The sequence below is a fragment of the Typopeltis vanoorti genome, chromosome 7 (genome assembly GCF_054136105.1).
Source record: "Typopeltis vanoorti isolate ZY-2024b chromosome 7, IOZ_Tvanoo_1.0, whole genome shotgun sequence".
Lineage (NCBI taxonomy): Eukaryota > Metazoa > Arthropoda > Arachnida > Uropygi > Thelyphonidae > Typopeltis > Typopeltis vanoorti.
The window spans coordinates 84,069,069-84,085,195 of NC_143555.1; the positions used below are offsets into that span (position 1 = coordinate 84,069,069).

General features: G+C 37.0%; 1 protein-coding gene across 2 annotated transcripts in view; it reads left to right on the forward strand.

Annotated features, from left to right (window-relative positions):
* The window catches only part of LOC150104821 (glutamate receptor 1-like), a 301,010-nt gene that overhangs the window by 64,819 nt on the left and 220,064 nt on the right, over window positions 1-16,127 (forward strand). For both annotated transcript variants that reach the window (XM_090395997.1, XM_090395998.1), the window contains exon 5: window positions 7,633-7,797. In XM_090395997.1, the coding sequence (XP_090252123.1) occupies window positions 7,633-7,797 (165 nt within the window). The remainder of the gene's footprint in view (window positions 1-7,632; window positions 7,798-16,127) is intronic.

A 16,127-nucleotide genomic window follows, 5' to 3' on the forward strand; every position in this document is an offset into this window, starting at 1 on the left:
CATGCATACATCCTTTGAGAATGAAGGACATTACAGAATTTAATAATTTTTTTAATAAAGTGTAATTCAGTATAGAAGAATAGAATTGCCAAATATTCCATTATGACTGTCTACATTCATTTCCTTAAAAACCAGAAAAGTCCAGTCTAGTGGAATTGGCAGTCCAGTCTAGTTGCTGGATTAAATAGAACAGGCTGAAATTCTTCATAACTGTAAATTCTTGTTTGAAAAACAAGAAATCTGTTTCAGAGAAATCTGCAGGGTATTTGTTCATAAGCAAAGCTTGATTCCTAAAGATTACTTATATTTCTGTTCAGTTATTGTTCTGAATTTTCTGTGTCATTTTTTTAAAAATATTACTTTTATTAGTATTTCTGTAGCACAATTGGAAGAATGACAGTATATTTCACCCTTCGACTGAAGGGTGAAATATACTGTCATTCTACTGGAAAAGGCTTAGGTTCGATTCTCGTTGTGACAGGAGGAATCTTTATATGGATTTTTTCAACTGAAGGTGAGTTAGCCAATCTCATAAGGAGGCAACAGGGATTTTTCTCCCAGAAACTCAGGTTTTTCATCCCACATACAGACAAATTGGCCCTTCAGAAAGCATGCAATTTACAGACAAAAAATACTAGTGGTGGTGGTGGTGGTGGGCAGTAGATGGTGTTGATGTAGATGATAATGATAGTAGACATTTGATGTAGTGGTGGAGATGGAGAGTTGTAGTGTAGGTGTCCTCCCTCAATGAGTCTTTGGACTCCTTGGAGGCATCACAAAATAATAATAATAATGTTTGTCTCTGAGTTTGGAACTATATTAACTATGGTTGTCCCCAAATTTCTCTTCTCTTCTCTTTTGTTTTATTATCATTTATAAATCATTTATAAAGAAAAAAATATACTCGTCATGGGAGATCACATTATCTGTTAATAAGGCACTCTATAGAGTCAAATGACCCATCATCAGAGACCACACTATCTGTTAATACAATACCTATCATACATATCCTTAAACTCTGTCATTCTGTTCCACTCATTCACCATTTTCCAAGTAAAGAACCTAGTTTGCACACTCTTAGAGCAAACTGAGAGCAAGGGTGACTCTTTGTGTTCTCCTTATGTATTGAAAAATTTCTTTTGTGTAAATCTTATGGAATCCCTTTAGTAACTTATAAGTTTCTATCATATCCCCTATCCTCCAACCTCTCAGCTGAACTCTGCAACCCACACCACCTAGAGAAATGCAGATGACCAAATCTGCACAGTAGCCAATACATAGCCTTTTAAAGAGGGATAATAACTTCTCATCCAAGTAATCCTCTGAGCTATTTTGCCAACTCTTGCAACATGCCCTCTGAATTTCAAATCTCTATCCACCATCACCCCAGATCTCTAGCTTCATCAATTTCCTGTAAACTAGTACCATCAATATTATATAAAGCATGTAATATTTTCTGACTGAGGGCATGCAGACTGCAGAGTTTGGTGAATAGAAAGCAAAATGTGGGGGGGGGTATGATTAAGGCATTTAAGCTTTTGAAGAGATATTATCATATTAACACTGAGGATATTTTATGGTATAATGTTAGTCTCTCATTCCTGGAAGTAAAAGAAGGTGGTGAGTAAAAGCATAAGAAGTAAGTTTTTGCTTCTGGTAGAATGTTAGTCTCTCATTCCTGGAAGTAAAAGAAGGCGGTGAGTAAAAGCATAAGAAGTAAGTTTTTTTATGGAGAATGGTAGGACCATGGAATGTATTGCTTGAGAGGATGATGAACTTGCAGACTGCGGATGAGTTTAAGGAGTGGTATGATAGACTTTGTGTTTACTAGTATTGGCCTGTCATGATGAGTCTTATGACTCCATTGGGACCAAGAAAATAATAATCATGATAATAATAAACCCAATCAATGCAACAGTTTCATCTCCCTTATTTCTGATACTCCTGGCATTAATAAATAACCATAACAATTCATACACTCATTACTCATTACTCCTACACTCATTTCTGTATCCTCTCCTGCACTTTCACATATCCAAGAAATTCAGGCAATCAGATATGTTCATAGTGACTGAGATGTAGCCATATCAGAGCCTTATAAAGAGGGATGATAACCTTCTTATCTCTATAGGTCGATGTGTTCTTCAGCATCCAAATGATCTTTTGAGCTTTTCTACCTATTACTAAAATAAAGAGCCAAAAGGCTTCAGTTTGATGATGTAAAATTATATAAGTCGAGTGGTTATTAGATCCAACATTATTTCAAAGCTGAATGTAGAAACTATGACAGTTTTGTAAGGTAAGTTGACCAGAGAGCTTACAAAACTGTCATAGTTTCTACTATTTGGCTTTGAAATAATGTTGAATCTAATATCCACTTGACTTATATAATTTTACATCGCTGAACTGAAGCCTTTTGGCTCTTTATTTTAGCAATTACTTTTGTGCACCGACCAAGAGTTTGCTTATGAAAAATACATCCCTCTAACATTTCAAGTTCCTTAGTACCGAACGAGAGTTTTTGCTCTCTTACGGTTTCTTCCGGAATTTCGCTCCTGGTGAGGGGGGGGGGGAGACAGATTTCCAAGGGTTTGCCTTGAGAGAGCAATTTGAGTCTCCGGGGAAAGTGTTTTCCGGCATGGCCTGTGTGGGGCTTTGTCAGTGGATGCTTTTCCCTGGAATATGAGCGATTCTGCTCAGTGGTAGGGTGAGCCTGTTACTGAGTGGAACCAACGATGAGTTCGACGATCTTTCGGTCACTCATGGGGAGTGGTCTGGGGGATAGCCTAATTTTTAGAGAGGGCTTTACTTAAGTATCTACCTGATCTCTGAGAGAACAAAATCAGTTCGTAAAAGCTGTCAGGTCAGTGAAATTATCAAAATGGACCAATAAAAGGTGAATATAAATGCTTGGGCAGTGCCTATATCTTCTATATGGTCCATACTAATGCAACTTGTGAATGCTGGGGGAATGTATTCCCATAAGCTCTCTGGTCAACTTACCTTATACTAGAGGTCAACTTATTGCTCTCTCAAGGCAAAACTGTCATAGTTTTTACATTTGGCTTTGAAATAATGATGGATCTAATAGTCACATGACATATAATTTTGCTACCTATTTTTGTAATATGTCCTCTCATCATTTCCAAATCAATTTCCTGCAATCTACTTCTATCAATGCAGTATACAGCTTGTATCTTTTCATCCCAGAGTTTGTTGTAACCTTACACATTAAGCTTGTAGCTGTAATCTTTGACCCATGCCGTCAACCTATTAAATTATTCTGTATGATCTCCATATTATTTCTGTTAACTATTGTCCTCCCCAGATTTATGAGTACATCATCAGCAAACAATTGAATATTCCTCCTTAAATTATTCATTAATATCATTATTATATCATTAATAACCTATATAATTATTGTACATTAATGATATAGGTACAGCAGCAGCTTTAATATAGCATTCTCCAGCATGCTGCTGGTCACTACCATCTCTTGGATTCTATTCCATCATATACCACTATTAGATATCTGTCTCTCTGCCACTCTCTCTCTCTCTCTCTCTCTCTCTTATTCATGCTGTCAGCTTTATATCCATTCCCATTGCTCTATCTTATATAATAGATTCTGTGTGATATCCTATCAAATGTTTTTACAGTGTCCAGGAGTATTGTAGTGTAAATTGCATCATCACCTATCTGTGCAATGCTCATTTTATCTTATTCACCCTTACTTGTAAAACTTAATGGTCTGTCATTACCAAGTATTTGATTTTGTATAACTCGAATTAAATCTGATAGGATTTCTTATTAATTAATTTTCTTAATTACACAGATGCAGTTAAGAAATTGCATCTGTGCTCCTACAAGTTGTCTATATTTTGGAATAAAAAACTTGTTTTTGAGAAGAAAAAGTCCAGCAACCTCTATATGAAATTGTTAACTGAACTTTAGTTGAAAAGTAGTTTTAAAGGTTACTTTCTTTGGGGTCTTATTTGACAACATACAAAGGGCCAAAGCTCCAGTGATATAGCTCTTTTTGCTGAACACCATTATGTATATCACACTTCTTCAGCAAATGGCTTTAAGTCTCCCCCCCACCCCAAAAAAAAAGATAGATAAAATACAGTGCTGTTTCAGTAATTGGAACCCACTTTTTCAGTAAAGAACAATTCATTAATATGAATTGTTCTGGTAAACTGTTCATAAGTGATAAATTAAAGATGCCAAGAAATTATATTCTTGGTTTAATTCCTTTATCCAAGTGTAAGCAAACAAAGTTTGTGCCTGAACTATTTTCAGGACTGGGCAACTCATATATAGAAGCTATTGACTTCACATCACTTGCCTTAGTATCCCATAATGGTATCCCTTAGTATCCCATTAGTATCCCACAAGCTGTGGGACTGGATGGTATTTCACCACGAGTTTTGAGAGAATGTGCTAGGGAATTGACAGTGCCTTTAACGTGGCTTTTCAATGAAAGTCTGGCTTTGGCAAAGGTGCCCAGGGAATGGAAGGAAGGTAAGATAGTGCCATTGCATAAGAGTGGTAACAGACTGGAAGTGTCTAATTATAGGCCAGTCTGTGTGTCATCAGTAGTTGTTAAGATCTTGGAGAAAGTAGTGAGAGACCGTATACAGCATTGGGCAGATGAGGGTAATGTTATCTGTGAGAATCAACATGGATTTGTGAAAGGACGCTCTTGTTTTAGCAATATGCTAGCCTTTTATAATAAAGTTTCAAGAACATTAGATGAGGGAAAGGCATATACTGCAATTTTCTTAGACTTGGCGAAGGCATTTGACAGGGTGCCACATGATAAGCTGATATTTAAGTTGCAGCACATGGGTCTGGATGTCAGATTGGTCAACTGAATTCAGGATTGGCTGTCCGATAGGTATCAGAGAGTTGTGTATGGTGGAGCAGTTTCCAGGAGGCAGAGGGTTACAAGTGGGGTCCCACAGGGCTCAGTACTAGGACCTATATTGTTTAACCTTTATATCAATGACATAGCCAGTGGATTGCAGGGGGATATTCAGTTGTTTGCGGATGATGCGAAGCTGGGAAGGATTATTAGTAATAGTGCAGATGTGGTAGCCCTGCAAGAGGATTTCAATAAGCTAGATAGATGGGCAAATGAATGGGGGTGTCAGTTTAATGCAGCAAAATGTAAGGTCTTGAGGTTTGGGAAACATCGATGGGATGCTGCATACTCTATGGGAGGAGTTATACTGGAGGAAGTAGGGGAGACAAGAGATCTGGGGTTGATGATTGATAGAAACCTGAAATTCAAAGGATATATTGCAAAGGGGTGAAGGTAACACAGAGGATTGCTGCAGTAATGAGAAGAACGCTGACCTGCAGAGATAAGAGGGTTAACATTCCGTTGTATAAGTCTCTGATCAGACCACACTTGGACTATTGTTCTCAGATTTGGTCCCCAGGATTTGAAGGGGATAAATTAACTGTGGAAAGGATACAAAGACGGATGACAAAGATGGTTTCAGGACTGTACAAGGATAGTTATGAGGATCGGCTGAGAGAATGTGGACTGCAGAGTTTGGTGGATAGAAGAAGGAGAGGTGATATGATTGAGACTTTTAAACTGTTGAGAGGTGGTTACAGGGTTGACACTGGGGAGTTCTTTCGCTTGGTTGAACAGCAGGAAGGCATGATGACAAGAGGCCATCCCTGGAAGTTACTGTATGTAATGAAAGGTAAGGAGTGGTTTCTTTGCATGGAGGGTGGTTGAGCCATGGAATGCATTGCCTGATGGAGTGGTGGGAGCGAGAACGGTCAGTGAGTTTAAAGAGTGGTATGATAGACTTTGTGTTTCTCAGGGGGGGACCTCCCCTCGATGAGTCTTGACAGACGTTATGTCTTAGGAAGGACCTCCCTCGATGAGTCTTTTGACTCCTTGGAGGCCTGAATAATAATAATAATAATAATAATAATAATGCAAAGCACATATCTTTATGGACATGTATAATGCTATGCATTATGGGAAGGGTAACTGCCCAGACCGGTTTAGACCTTAATTGAGGTCTCATCAGTGGGAGCCAGACCAAGAGGTGATACCAAGGTTGAAGTAATACAGAAGTCATATTTTCATATACAAGTAGCTAAAAGATGTCACACCTTATTATTAAAATACTCTGTATTAGAGATAGTTGTTGGAATTTTTTTCAAAAAACTTCCAACAAATATAAATTAAAGATGAAATCTTTAATTTATATACTTTAATCTTTCATCTTTAATTTATAGTATAACCAAGTGAAAAAACTTCCAACAACTGTTCATAAGTGAATTTTAGTGGTCTTTAAGCTTTAGCATGCTCTAGGGTATGCCAGTACTTTGATAAGTGATGACAAAATAATTTATTTATTTATTTTGTTGCTTTTGAACTAAGTGAAATAACAGTGAGACAGATATATTTGTATGATTTCATTAAAAAGAAATGCATTGCTTGATCATAAATTTATGAAGTTACAAATTTTAAAATAGAAAATGCTATGAATTGAGCAAAGGGATTTAAAATTGGAAATTCTAGATGTTTCTTGCTCCATTTCATATAACATATTTGCCCACAATATTCTATCATATATTTTTGCAAAGTTCCGACCATATCAGAAGAGATATGATGCATCCATAACAAACTACCCGAAAAGTGATGGCCAAAGGCATATAACATTGATGGTATGCTTAAAAAAGTTGAATATAGTAAAAATTCAGCTATAATAAAATGTTGATTTAGTCCATGACAAGAGCAGACTATATTTGAATAGGTGCTGGACAGAAAAGATTAATCTACCCTTGTGTTTTCTAGTTTCTTCATGAGAATATTCTCATTAAAATAATAATTATTATTATTAGTATTACGACACCTGCAGGGAGTCCAAAGACTCATCGAGGGAGGACACCGACTCTGCAACTCTCCGTCTCCACCACTCAATCCTCCAACTACAGTAAATCACATCATCTACACCAAATCTATTTACTGTCTACCACCACTAGTATTTTCACGGACAATCTCAAACATGGTGGGATTTGAACCCGCAGCGTTTTTGCTGGAGAGCAGATATGCTAACCATTCTGCTAGCCAGGTCATAATAAAACAAACTGTTTGTTTTGTGGGAAGTTTTTGATGAAATTAAAGAGTTTAATAAAAATAAGCAATTAAAACCCAACAAGTTTTGTAAGTTATATGACTTGCATCATCAAAGGCACTGGTACCTAAAAGTTTTACACAACAAAAGCCTAAAGATTTCACCTGTTTGATCATGATTCCTCAACAATTCAATATTTTATGACAACTTGGCTTAACCTTTGACCTGATCACTCGACTGGAAGTGGTCATAATCATGTTCCAGTAACAAAATCTAATCTTTAAAAGATATATTTGGATAATTATTGATTTTACCAGTATACTGATGATCTAAGTCGTATAACTTACAAAACTTGTCAGATTTTAATTGCTTATTTTTATTCAACTCTTTAATTACATAATAATGTGGTCTCAATACCAAAAACTTCATACAGAGCTATAAACCACAGAAACTTAGGTTTGCAAACTGTTTGTTTATTAAAAAACAGAAATAAAATAATACAGCTTTAGATTTCATTTTATAGGTTAGTGAAGAGTTCTGGACACAACACTCTATTGAACTGGGTGCATTAAATGTTACAGGATTTCATCTGTTTGATCATGATTCCTCAACAATGCAGCAGTTTATGACAACTTGGCTTAACCTCCGACCTGATCACTGGACTGGAGCTGGTCATAATCATGTTCCGGTAACAAAATGTAATCTTTAAAAGATATATTTGTCTAATTATTGATTTTGCATTTATAAATTTTGATCTTTTCCTGCTTCTCTTAGTACTTAAAAAATGCAATATCAGTGCATTGCATTTTTTTGTAAAAAAAAATTTTTTTTGTAAAAAAAAACAACTGTGAATGAAAGAATTTTTGTTTTGGAAAAGTGTATCTTTTCCATAAAATAAATTCAGGAATATAACATCAAAAACATTTGCACTTGTGTAATAGTTACAAAACTACAGAAATTTAAACTGCACAACATGTGGCTAAATGGCTCCTACTGCATTACATGTGATTTTTTTGAACATTACTCCTCCAACCGGTCAGGATGTATGTAGATGTCCAGCTAAATATGGATATGATTCTGTAGTGCCTATTGAATAACATGGGTAAGAAGTGCAATTTTTGGCTCTCTATTTATCCACCTCGGCTGGTAGGGGTGTTGAACCTACAGTAACATGCAGGTATAAGAAAACAGCAATTATTATTATTATTATTATTATTCAGGCCTCCATGGAGTAAAAAGACTCATCGTGGCAGGTCCTTTCTAAGAAACACAAGTCTCTCAAGACTCATCGAGGGAGGTCCCTCATAGGAAATACAAAGTCTATCATACCACTCCTTAAATGCATTGACCGTTCTCGCTCTCACCACTCCATCAGGCAATGCATTCCACGGTTCAACCACCCCTCCATGCAAAGAAATCACTCCTCACCCTCTTTCTCACAGTTTCCTTTCATAACTTCCAGGGATGGCCCCTTGTCATGACTCCTTCCCGCTGTTCAACCAAGCGAAAGAACTCCCCAGTGTCAACCCTATAACCACCTCTCAACAGTTTAAAAGTCTCAATCATATCACCCCTCCTTCTTCTGTCCACCAAACTCTGCAGTCCACATTCAAGATGTAACAAGGGGCCATCCCTGGAAGTTGCAAAAGGAAGCTGTGAGGAGTAGTTTCTTTGCATGGAGGGTGGTTGAACAATGGAATGCATTGCCTGATAGAGTGGTGAGAGCAAGAATGGTCAATGAGTTCAAGGAGTGGTATGATTGACTTTGTGTTTCCTAGTAAGGACCTCCCACGATAAGCCATTTGACTCCATGGAGGCCTGAATAATAATAATAATAATAAACAAAGCATTTTATACATTGTGGTTTTATATACCATTATGACTTCTTAATACTGAAGAAATATGATAGGTGTTCTGATTAATCCACTCTGAATATCACTAGATGCTATGCTATTTGTCTATTTCCTAAGTGAAGTTCCCTAAGTCAGTTAATCTCTCTCTCTCTCTCTATCTGACTGGTGATGATGCCACATTCACATTGTAACTGAGACAAAAAAAGGGTAAAAACCAATGATATATTTCATAAATCATTGTTTAATGATAAACCAATGAATTATGAACAGTAACTATAGCATGCTATTATTATTATTATTATTATTATTATTATTATTATTATTCCAGACCTCCATGTCATAAGATTCATTGTTGAAAGTCTGCTACTTAGACAATACAAAATTCTGTCATACCTGTCCTTAAACTCATTCACTGTCTCTACTCTCACCATCCTCTCACGCGGTGCATTCCATTTTCCTTCAGCTCTTCATGGCGAACATTTATTTCTTACTTACTCACTACTTCCTTTTGCAGTTTCCAAGAATAGCCCTGTGTCCTTGTTCTTTCCATTATTGTACCACATGAAAAATCTCCCTAGTATCAATCTTGTAAGGAACTCTTAACAACTTAAATGTGTTAATCATATTCCCCCCCCCACCCTTCATTCTGCTATTTACCAAACTCTGCATTTTGTATGCCTTCAGTCTATCCTCGTAACAACATTACACAATCCGCATTTAATTTTTGTTATCCACCTCTATACCATCTTCAAAGTTACTTCATCTCCTTCAAATACTGATGACCAGATCTGAGCACAATAATCCAGATATGATTTGATTAGGACTTTATGCAATGGAATCACCACCCTTTTTTTTCTCTGGTCAGTATTCTCTTCAATATTGCAGCATTCCTCTGGTTTTTGTTGTACAGGGTGGCCATAAAATAACTTTCCCTCTTTGGAGACATCTGTAGCTAAAATCAATAAACAAAATGAGACCAAATTTTATAGTGAGACTTTTGAAGGCATGGGGAGATGATTTCTGCGAAAAAAAGATTTAGTACCAAAAGTCGCCAATAGGGGAAATTTTGGCGCTGGTGGAGCCAAAAAAACAAGCGGATAATTACATTAAAGGCAGATAAAATGGAATAATAACATTTTGACGGTGTAAGCAACAGCCGCATCACTCATTCCAGCTAGATATGTGGCATGTTACAATGATAATAATAATAATAATTAAACTAAAACAACAACTTGCAAGAGACACAGAAATTAATGTAGTGATTGAACTCACAGAAAATAATGTTTTATTCATCAGAATCAGGGTCCCATGGACCAGAACACGATTTTCAATGTGCTGACCTTTTTTGTGTACAACAAATTTCATCCAGTGTGCGACATGCTCTACAGCTTCTTATTCATAGCTCTCAGTGCTGCAGCTGACATAGGACCTGTATGCAGGTTATGAAGCCTAGTAAATTCCCGAAGGGCTGCTTCGGCATTGCCATGTTTAAGGTAAAACAACTTAACAAGTAAAGCATGCTGAGGCAAGGTAGTCTTAATAATTAGAGATTTTTATATAGAGGATATTATCATAATATTAATCCAGTCTATAGAGATCTCTTTTCAACAGTTTTTTTTTATTCCCGAGTGTACCTATATATGCACAAGGGTTCACTCCGAAATTGCAACGTCCTCCTTTTTTACTATTTCTTTCAGAATCCAAATAAATCACTGACTCAAGACCAAAATGCAAAATAAATACATTTAATATAACAAAAACAATATATATACACTTCAAACAAATATTACATAACTAACTACAAATTAATTGGATCCAAGCCCTTTTTAAAAATAAACTTACATTTAAGACTAAATACTTTGTTTTCACAATGACAAAATGTTCATAGCCAGTTTCTCTCTGTTTCAAGGCCCTTTTCTGAAGATATATGATGACTTTATTCTTCATTTTCATAGGATCCTTTATCATCACTTATGTAGCACACATTAATTCTTCCTAACTCAATTCTGTCTCCTTTCCAGTAGAAATAATAATTAGATTCGGCGTCCTTAAGAAAGATGAAACTTCCTAATCAGAGTTTTCTTGAACATTCCTTTAGAACGTAAATAGCAACTTCTTATTTTATTCACTAATGCTTAATGACAGTCTTAATTCTTCCACTTTACATACTTACAGTTCTACGATTCCCTTTTCGGAATCTACTATAATTCTTCCAATTAGCGTTTCCTGGAATTTTCCTTTTAAAACGATCTATAGCAATATTTTTTTTTATTTATCAATACTTATTCCACTTTGAAACTTCATAGTTTCGCGATTCCTTTTTCGGAATATACTATTGATTTTCCTCTGACTGTCACATAAAAAAACTCAAATCCCTCTGAATCTAAATATCTGTCGGCCTGTGTTCTAATTTCTTTCCGAACACACTCTTCTTGTTTATACCCATTACTCTGATACCGAACGCTTTCTGTCAGCTGTCAATCACACATCAAACTTCTCGGCGAGCATGCGCACTCCATGAAAGTGGCAAGCAAGAAACTAAGTATAATTTATTTAAGTTAAGGGATATTACATCCCATATTGTTTCATAGCCGAATAAGAAACTCAAAGAGTTTCATGCCGAATATAGTAAATATATAAAGTTCGGCGAGTCCAAGCGTAAGCAAATACCTGGATAGTGTTACAACTGACCCTTTAGGGAGTGCAACACTGAGACAACTCATGGTAAGGGTGGAGCAAGCTCTGATCACTATTCTTGATATTTCCCCATAATGTGAAACCCAGCTCCTAGGAGCTGTATTACTGTTCTACATTATGAGTGAGAAAATGTCACTACCCCCATACCAAGTTTGTTTGCTACAAACTTGGTATTTCTAGGTCTACCTACTCACTGATGAGACCTCAATAAAGGTTGAAACCGGTCTGGGTAGTGACCTTCTCTCACTCATAATGTAGAACAGTAATACAGCTCCTAGGAGCTGGGTTTCACATTATGGGGAAATATCAAGAATAGTGATCTTATTAATTGCGATGTGCCCGTTATTGAAATTAATAACGGGCACATCGCAAGTGCCGACAATGCATGTTATGAAACTAAAACTAATAAACATTCTAACATAAACAATACGTAAAAATATTCAGAATTTTAAATTATGATTATTTTTACAGTAGGATGTATATTGAGCACAATTCGTCAGTCATTCGAATAACTGCCTGAACGTTCCCAATCCCTTTTTAAGTGGAATTGGTGGTACTACTGTCACGTATGCACAGTAAAATTTGCATAATCCTTTTTCCCTGCGTTTACTGCAAATATTTGACTGCTTTTGGCTACGCCCCTGTTTGCGACTTCTGGTACTAAGTCTTTTTTTTTGTGGAATTCATCTCCCCATGCCTTCAAAAGTCTTAATGTAAAATGTGGTCTCATTCCATGTATTAGTTTTAGCTACAGATACCTCCAAAGAGGGAAAGTTAATTTATGGCCACCCCGTATAATGAAACCTGTGGAGCATTCATGATAAACATACACACATGACCACAGTAATAAGATTTTAATAACTAAATATTTTGTCCTAAGTATCATAGGACATCTGCAGTACAGTTATTTGAAACAATAAGAAAAGAGTGATCATTATGGGCGATTTTAATTATGGCAATACAGACTGGAATGATGAGATAGCAACCAGAAGTAAAGAAAATGAGTTTCTTGAGTTTTTGAGGGATAACTACCTCAGACAGTATGTAACAGAGGGCACACAAGGATTGAGGGGCTTGGATTTGGCCATCTCATCAAAGGATGTAATTATAAATGAAGTGTCAAATCATCCACCAATTGGTGAGAGTGACCATGAGGTGATTACCTGGGTGGTTGCCGGCAGTGTGAGGACCTCTGTAAGAAAAGGTTATATGTGGAACTACAAGGGGGTGATTATGAAGAATTCAGGAGACAGCTTGCAGGTATAGCATGGAATGAGGTGTTAGCTGGAAAAGAGATCAATGCAGCTTGGGGCAGGGGATTTTCAAAAACTATCTAGTACATGCAATGTCTAAATGCATTCCAAAGATGAGAAGGTTAAATAAAGTGGGTGTGAAATGGATGAATAAAGAGATTAAGTATGCGATACAGAGAAAAAGGGCATTATGGAGGCAGCATAAGAGAAGTGGAAATAACCAATTCCATGAGGATTACAAAGACCAGGCAAGGAGGGTGACTTGGTTGGTGAGGGTAGCTAAAGAGAGGTATGAACAGCAGTTAGTTAATGAAGCCAAAAAGAATCCTAAGGAGTTCTTTCGATATTTAGCTGGAAAAAGAAAGAATGATTATGGAAGGATGACATTGATTGGAGAAAATGTTATAAAAACAGCTGTGGAAGAAAGTGTGGTGGAGATACTAAATGAGCAATTCATAAAGGTGTTTCAATCTTGTGAATGTGACTTCATGGATAGATTGAGAGTAGTTGATGGGGAGGAGAGACTGACTGTGAGTAAGAGGTGTATGGGAAGTTGAGTAAATTAGACGTTAATAAGGCTGTGGGACTTGATAATATATCGCCACGTATTCTGAAGGAATGTGCCAGGGAGTTGAATATGCCGGCCTTGACATATTTTTTTAACACGAGTCTTGCACTGGGTCAAGTTCCTAAGGAGTGGAAGGAGGGCAAGATTGTGCCACTTCGTAAAGGAGGTGATCGAACTCAGGCATTAAACTATAGGCCTATCTCTGTGTCAAGTGTTGTAGTTAAGTTGTTGAAGAAGCTTGTGAGAACTAGGATTCAGAATTTGGTTGACAACAATGGTATTATCTTTCATGGACAGCATGGATTTACTAAAGGGAGGTCATGTTTTAGTAATCTACTTAGTTATTACAATAAGTGACTGCTTCCATGGATATAGGAGAAGGATACATAGTAATATACTTAGATTTTGCAAAGGCTTTTGATATATTACCGCATGATAAGTTGATAGTCAAACCGGAGCGGATGGGGTTGGATATTAGATTGGAAAAGAGATTAATGCAGCTTGGGGGTTTTCAAAATCTATCTAGTAGATGCAATGTCTAAATGTATTCCAAAAGGTGAGAAGGTTAAATAAGGTAGGTGTGAAATGGATGAATAAAGAGATTAAGCATGCAATACAGGGAAAAAGAGTATTATGGAGGCAGCATCAGAGGAGTGGAAATAACCAATTCCATGAGAACTACAAAGACCATGCAAGGTGGGTGATTTGGTTAGTGAGGGTAGCTAAAGAGAGGTATGAACAGCAGTTAGCTAATGCAGCCAAAAAGAATTATAAGGAGTTCTTTCGATATGTAGCCAGCAAAAGAAAGAATGATTATGGAAGGATGACATTGATTGGAGAAAGACAGCTGTTGCAGAAGGTGTGGTGGAGATACTTAATGAGCAGTTCATAAAGGTCTTTCAATCTTGTGAATGTGACTTCATTGAGAGATTGAGAGCAGTTGATGATGGGAAAGAGAGACTGACTGTAAGTGAGCAAGAGGTGTATGTGGAGTTGAGCAAAATAGATGGAAATAAGGCTATGGGACTTGATAATATATCACCACGTATTCTGAAGGAATGTGCAAGGGAGCTGATATCGGCTTTGACATATTTTTTTTAATATGAGTTTTGCACTGGGTCAAGTTTCTAAGGATTGGAAGGGGGACAAGATTGTGCCACTTCATAAAGGAGGTGATAGAACTCAAGCATCAAACTATAGGCCTATCTGTGTGTGTCAGGTGTTGTAGTTAAGTTGTTGGAGAAGCTTGTGAGAACTAGGATCCAGAATTGGGTTGACAACAATGGTATTATCTTTGATGGACAGCATGGATTTGCTAAAGGGAGGTATGATCTACTTACTTATTACAATAAGGTGACTCCTATGGACAGAGGAGAAGGATATACAGTAATATACTTAGATTTTGCAAAGACTTTTGATAGGTTACCACATGATAAGTTGATAGTCAAACTACAGTGGATGGGGTTGGATATTAGAATTGATGCATTGGATTGGAGACTGGCAGTCTGATAGGTATCAGCAAGTTCTGTATGGGGGGGAGCGATATCCAGGAAAAGGAAAGTTACTAGGGTTGTGCCTCAGGGGTCTATTTTAGGGCCATTGCTATTTAATTTGTATATTAATGATATTGGTGAAGATTTAGATGGAGATATTCAGTTGTTTGCAGATTATGCAAAGTTGGGACAAACCATGAAGAGTAGAGAAGATCTTGTGGCCTTACAAGAAGACTTGAATAAATTGACTGATTGGGCATGGGAATGGCGATGTAAGTTCAATGTTGCAAAATGTAAGGTTTTTAAAATTTGGAAAATAAAAATGGGATTCAGAATTTATGCTTGGTGAGGATATATTGTCGGAGGTGGAGGAAATAAGAGATCTGGGGGGGGGGGTTATAGTGGATAAGGATCTGAAATTTAGGGGACACATAGCCAAAATTGTGAAGACAACACAAAGGCTTCTGGGAATGATGCAGAGGACACTGACTTGTAGAAGCAGGGAGATTCTTGTTCCATTGTATAAGGCTTTGATTAGGCCACACATGGACTATTGTGCCCAGATTTGGTCACCTGATTTTCAGAAGGATGGAGAGATGTTGGAATGGGTCCAGAGGCGACTGACTAAGGTAATTTCTAACCTCTGGAATGCTGAGTATGAGGAAAGATTGAGAAGATGCAACTTGTAGAGTCTGGTGGACCGGAGGAAGAGGGGAGATATGATAGAGAAGTCATCCCCTGGAACTGTATAAAGAGGGTGTGAGCAGGGGAGTGAGAATCAGAGTTGTGAATGATTTGAATGCCTTGCCTCAGAGTGTGGTTTCTGCAGAGAATTTGAGTGTGTTTAAAGCACAGTATGATGAGATGCGTGTGTGTGTGTGTGTGTGTGTGTGTGTGTGTGTGTGTGTGTGTGTGTGTGTGTGTGTGTGTGTGTGTGTGTGTGATAAAACGACCTCCTAGATGAGTCTTTGAATCCATGGAGTCTTGGGTAGTAATTATAATAATAATAATTACATACAGTTAGGGCGCATGCTTACAATGGAATCCTTTTATGCGTGCTGTAGCATGTTATAGAATTAAATTAAAATATAACTGAAAAAAAAAAGATTACATTAAAATGAGATAACATATATAATTATTTTACACAATTTAGG